At 39.9% G+C, this 5,500-nt stretch overlaps 1 protein-coding gene across 4 annotated transcripts in view; it reads right to left on the reverse strand.

Annotated features, from left to right (window-relative positions):
• The window catches only part of Cbx5 (chromobox homolog 5), a 42,699-nt gene that overhangs the window by 6,473 nt on the left and 30,726 nt on the right, over positions 1 to 5,500 (reverse strand). For all 4 annotated transcript variants that reach the window (XM_005397212.2, XM_005397213.2, XM_005397215.2 and 1 more), the window contains one exon: positions 591 to 777. In XM_005397212.2, the coding sequence (XP_005397269.1) occupies positions 591 to 777 (187 nt within the window). The remainder of the gene's footprint in view (positions 1 to 590; positions 778 to 5,500) is intronic.

A 5,500-nucleotide genomic window follows, 5' to 3' on the forward strand; every position in this document is an offset into this window, starting at 1 on the left:
ATGAATTTTGCCACAATTAAAAATACATACATACAATGAGTCCAATTAAACCTCTCCTCCTTTAAAAAATACATACATAAAGTATGGAAAATAAGTGTTATCACTGCAACAAATGAAAACAAGAAGTGGGGGAACATTTCAAAACTTGTTTCCAGCTGGGCATGATGGCGCACACCTGCAATCCCAGCACTCAGGAGACTGATGCAGGAGGGTCATTATAAGTTCGAGGTCAGTTTGGGCTACTGTATCTCAAAAAGGCAAACCAAACAAGCAAAAAAACAAAAAAACAAAACTCATTTCCATCCTTTAAAAAAAAATCACCAAAGATCATCCTGAATAAAACAACTATTTATTTATGGAGACGGCAGAGTGTTTTAATGTTTTAGACTTAATGTTGCCACTTGAATACAAATTCAATGCACTTCTCACTCAGCCAGTAGGGGGCGCCTCCACATGCCTCCTTGGCTGCTCCTTTGTCCAGTAACCTATCACCTCTGGGTCCATCCTCACAAAAGTAACCAAAAGAGGGCCCCTCTACGGGTGGGAGGTGGTAACAGAACAGCGTATAGGGAAAAGGGAAAAGAGCTTACCTCTCTCTTTTTCTTGGATTTGATATCATCAGCACTGTTCGAGAAATTGGATTTCCTCTTGTTACCTTCTGACTTCTCCCTGGGTTTATTATTTTCACCCTCCTTCATCTTCTTATACTTTTTCATAAACTCAGAAATTAGTTCAGGGCAATCCAAGTTTTTCTCTGGTTCCCACGTATTATGCTCCCTGAGCAAGAAGAATGCAAAGAAAAAGGTAAATGGTGACAGGGCTAAAAAATTCAATGTCTTATTTTAATAAACAGCACATGTAGACAAAAAGAAGATAAATCCTATGTTTAAAGCATATAGGCTAAGCCGAGCGTGGTGGTACACGCCTGTAATCCCAGCACTCAGGAGGCTGAGGCAAGAGGATCGTTGCGAGTTTAAGGCCAGCCTGGGCTACAAAGTGAGCTCAAGTTCAGCCTAAACTGCATAGCGAGACCCTGTCTCAGAAAGACAAAAAGACCCATATAGGCTAGGGCTGGGGATCTACCTCAGTGGCATAAGCACCTGCCTGGCAAGGACAAGGTCCTGAGTTTGATTCTCGGTACAAAAAAAAAAAAAAACAAACATATAGGCTTGGCCAGGTGTGCTGGTGTTGCACACCTGTAATCCCAGCAGTCAGGAGGCTGAGGCAGGAAGAGCACTGCAAGTTTGAGACCAGCCTGGGCTACAAAGTGAGCTCAAGGCCAGCCTGAAGTGCACAGTGAGACTCTGTCTCAAAAATATAAAAATAAAAAATAAATAAAGCGTATAGGCCTGCCAGGTGTGGTGGTGCATGTCTGTAATCTCAGCACTTGGGAAGCTAAGGCAGGAGGATCTTTGTGAGTTCAAGACCAGCTTGGAATACAAAGTGAGCTCAAGGCCAGCCTGAACTGCATAATGAGACCCTGTCTCAAAAAGACAGTAAATAAATAAAGCATATAGGCCAGGTATGGTGGTGCATGCCTGTAATTCCAGCACTTGGGAACCTGAGTCAGGAGGATTGCTGTGAGTTTGAGGCCAGCCTGGGCTACATAGGCAAGACCCTGCCTCAAAAAAAAAAAAAAAAGATACAATAAGGAACTGGACAGTGTGACAGAGCACTTGCCTGGCACGTGTGAGACCCTGGATTTGATCCCTAGCACAGCAGTCAAAACAACCAATACACTAAAGCTACAACAAATTTGATCCTAAAATTCTACTCAAGAGAAATGAAAAATATGTCTATATAAAGACTTATACACAATAATTTACAAGAATATCTCAATAGGCAAAACCAGAAAACAAATTCAACCAATGAATAAATGAAAAAACAAAATGTTGTGTATCCATACAACAGAATATTATTCAGCAACAAACAGCAATACACAGTAGAACTTGAAAGGATCTTGGAAACTTTATACTAAGTGAAAGGAAGCAGAAGAGACTACATACTTTCCAATTCCATTTGTGTAAAATGTGTAGTCAGGAAAATTCTAGATAGAAAGCAGATTAATGGTTACATGATACAGAAGGAGACCAAAGCTAAAAGTGGGTTACGATTAAGCACAAATAGGCTCAGAATGTGTGTGTGTGTGTGTGTGTGTGTGTGTGTGTGTGTGTGTGTAAACATTCTGAAACTGAAGTATGGTAATAGTGGTACAACTGTGTAAATTTACAAAAAAATCATTGAAGTAGACAATAGAATATTATGTTATGTACCTGAGTAAGCCTATCTTTTTTTTTTTTGTTTTTCTCCGGTACCGGGAACCGAACTCACGAACTTGCGCTTGCCAGGCAGGCGCTTTTGCCGCTGAGCTAAATCCCCAGCCCCCCGAGTGAGGCTATCTTAACAACCAGTTTTGACTGTTGCAGTGGTGCACACCTGTAATTCCAGTACGAGGAAGGCTGAGGCAGGAGAATCACAAGTTTAAACCTGCCTGGCTACAAGTGAGTTCAGGGAAAGAAAAAGGGAAGGGAAGAAAGGGGGAAAGAAAGAGGAGGAAGGGGAGGAGAAGAAAAAAAGTAGAAGGAAAGGAGAGGAGAGGGGAAGAGGGAAGAAAAGAAACAAAAAAAAAACAAAACAAAACAAAACAAAAAACAAAAGGCAGGCCAGTCTTTCCTTTATATCCTTTATCTCAAGGAAAAAAAATTACTAACTTTCCCCAAGCCCGTAGACCACAGGAAATCAAGGCACCAAAATCAAGAAGATGCATCATGATTGGGTATGCTTGTAATTCAAGAACTCTGGAAGCTGACAGCTGAGGATCTAGAGTTCTGTTTTGTTTTGTTTTTTTTTCTTTTTTTTTGGTACTGGGAATCGAACTCAGGACCTTGCACTTGCCAGACAGGCATTTATGCCACTGAGCTATATCCCTAGCCCTGAGGATCTAGAGTTCGAAGCCAGCCTGGACTACACAGTGAGACTCTGTCTCAAAAAAACCAAACAATCAAGAAGATAGACACTAACACAAGAAGCAGAGGGTGGGGTATACTTTGCTAACAATAAGACCAGTCCTTTGATGAAATTAACCTGTTCTCCTACCATTTTGGTACTGCTGTTTCAACTTCAACCAATTTTCATATGATAGCATACTGTAGTTTTAAAAGAGCACTGGGTTTTGGAGACCCAAGAAATCTGTTATTGGATCCTGTTCTATGACTTGTAAGTTATATAGTCTTTAGGAAATAGCTTTGCTAATTTCCTCATCTGGAAACTGAAAACACTGCTAAAGGCTTTTACGAGAATATAAGAGAACACAAGTGGAATGTTACGATCACTGCCTAGCACATACAGTAGCTCCCTCTTATCGTGGTTTCACATTCTGTGGTCAACTGCAGTCCAGAAGTAACACTGGAAGACTCCAGAAATAAACACTACACTTTAAATAGCAGCCTGTTCTGAGTAACATGATGAAATCTTACACTTACGTTCTGTCTAGAAAGTGAAGCATCTTTGTCCAGAATATCTATATACTACGAACCATGTAGTCACTTGGTTGTCTGCTAATTTGTCATCAAGGTGCATAAACATGGGTCTGTCAGACCCATGTTTATGCTTTAGAATATTTCTATTGATGAATTATTAATCTTATGAATTTTATTATATTAAACAATGAGTACTTAACAGGATAAAAAAAAATCACAAAAATGAAGTATTGAGTTTTTAATATTTATTTTTTTATAAAAAAGCATCAAAATTCTCAACATCAACTGGTTTTTGCTGTACAAAGCCTAAAAAAACACATCAGAAATAAATTCCTAGCCGGGCATGGTGGTGCATGTCTGCAATCCCAGCACTTGGGAGGCTGAGACAGGAAGACTGTTGCAAGTTTGAGACTACCTTGGGCTACAAAGTGAGCTCAGGGCCAGCCTGAACTGCATAATGAGACTCTGTCCAAAAAAAAAAAAAAAAAAGACCAAAAAGAAAAAAAGAAGAAAGAAAGAAAGAAATTCCTAGTTCTTTTTTTTGGTACCGGGAATCAAACTCAGGACCTTGTGCTTGCCAGGCAGTCCCTTGTGCCGCTAAGCTGTATCCCCAGCCCAGAAAGTCCTGTATGAGTGGCTGGGGGTGGTGATGCACACCTGTAATCCAAGCACTTGGGAGGCTGAGGCAGGAGAATCTCTGTGAGTTCAAGGCCAGCCTGAACTACAAAGTGAGTTTAAGGTCAGCTTGAAATGCACAGTGAAACCCTGTCTCAATAAGAAAAAAAAAAAAAAAATTCCTATATGACTACAGTGAAAATATCAATAGCACTCTACAAAAAAAATCTTTACTTCAGTTATCACAACTAAGGCAGTCTGCACACAGGACATCATATTCCATATATGCACATCACTGACACTAACAGCACATGTCTTTCTTTTGTTTTCCTGGCCTTTTTTGTGGACATATTTGACATCTCAGCGATCTTGCTGTTTTATCAGGAGGGTCTCAAGATACTATACAGTGTGTAGTTCACAGGAATGTAAAATATCAGTAAAATAAGATTATAAAATTCTTAACATATATTGTATGTTTAGAATAGACATCAACATTTTTACATCAGCTGTGTACTTTCTTTTTTTTTTTTTGGTCCTTTTGAGACAGGGTCTTGCTATGCAGTTCAGGCTCGCCTTGAGCTCACTTTGTAGCCAAGGCTGTTCTCAAACTCCCAACAATCCTCCTGCCTCAGCCTCCTGAGTGCTGGGATTACAGGGGTGTGCCACCACGCCCAGCCAGCTATGTACTTTCTTACAAAACCTAAAAGATAATATCAGAAATAAATTCCATTTGAACTACAATGAAAATAACAATAGAACTCCACCATAAAAATAAGCTTTGCTTTAACTGTCACACCCAAGGCAGTCTTCATACATGACAACTGTATGTTCCATGCACATGTCTCAAATTGACACCACCTGTGCTTAGCTTTCCTTTCCTAGATGGCAATCTTTTTTTTTTTTTTTTTGATACTGGAAAGTGAACTCAGGACCTTGCGCTTACCAGGCAGGTGCTGTGACACTGAGCTACATCCCTGGCCCCTATGTGGCAGTCTTGTCACTTCTCTTCCTGTTTTTTTCAGGAGCTTCCTACTATATTGTACAACATGCACTTAGCAGGAAAATAAGACTAAAATGAAGTATCAAATATGTAATGGGTGCTTAGAATAGACATCAACATTTTCACACGTGCTCACAGAACCTAAAAGATAACATCAGAAATAAAAACCTATGTGAACTACAATGTAAACACAAGCAAAGATCTACCACAGAAAAAAATCTTTGCTTCCACTGTCACACACAACGCGGTCTTCATACGTGACAACTGCATGCTCCATACGTAAGTACCACATTGATTGCACGTATGTTTTGTTTTCCTGTACTTTCTTGTAGAGCACAGTTGACATCTTTTTTATTTTCCTGTTGTCATAATATGTCCTTGTGATGCTGTGCCTGCCTGTTCACCC

The sequence above is a fragment of the Chinchilla lanigera genome, unplaced genomic scaffold (assembly GCF_000276665.1).
Source record: "Chinchilla lanigera isolate Chin_1 unplaced genomic scaffold, ChiLan1.0 scaffold00057, whole genome shotgun sequence".
In the NCBI taxonomy this organism is placed as follows: domain Eukaryota; kingdom Metazoa; phylum Chordata; class Mammalia; order Rodentia; family Chinchillidae; genus Chinchilla; species Chinchilla lanigera.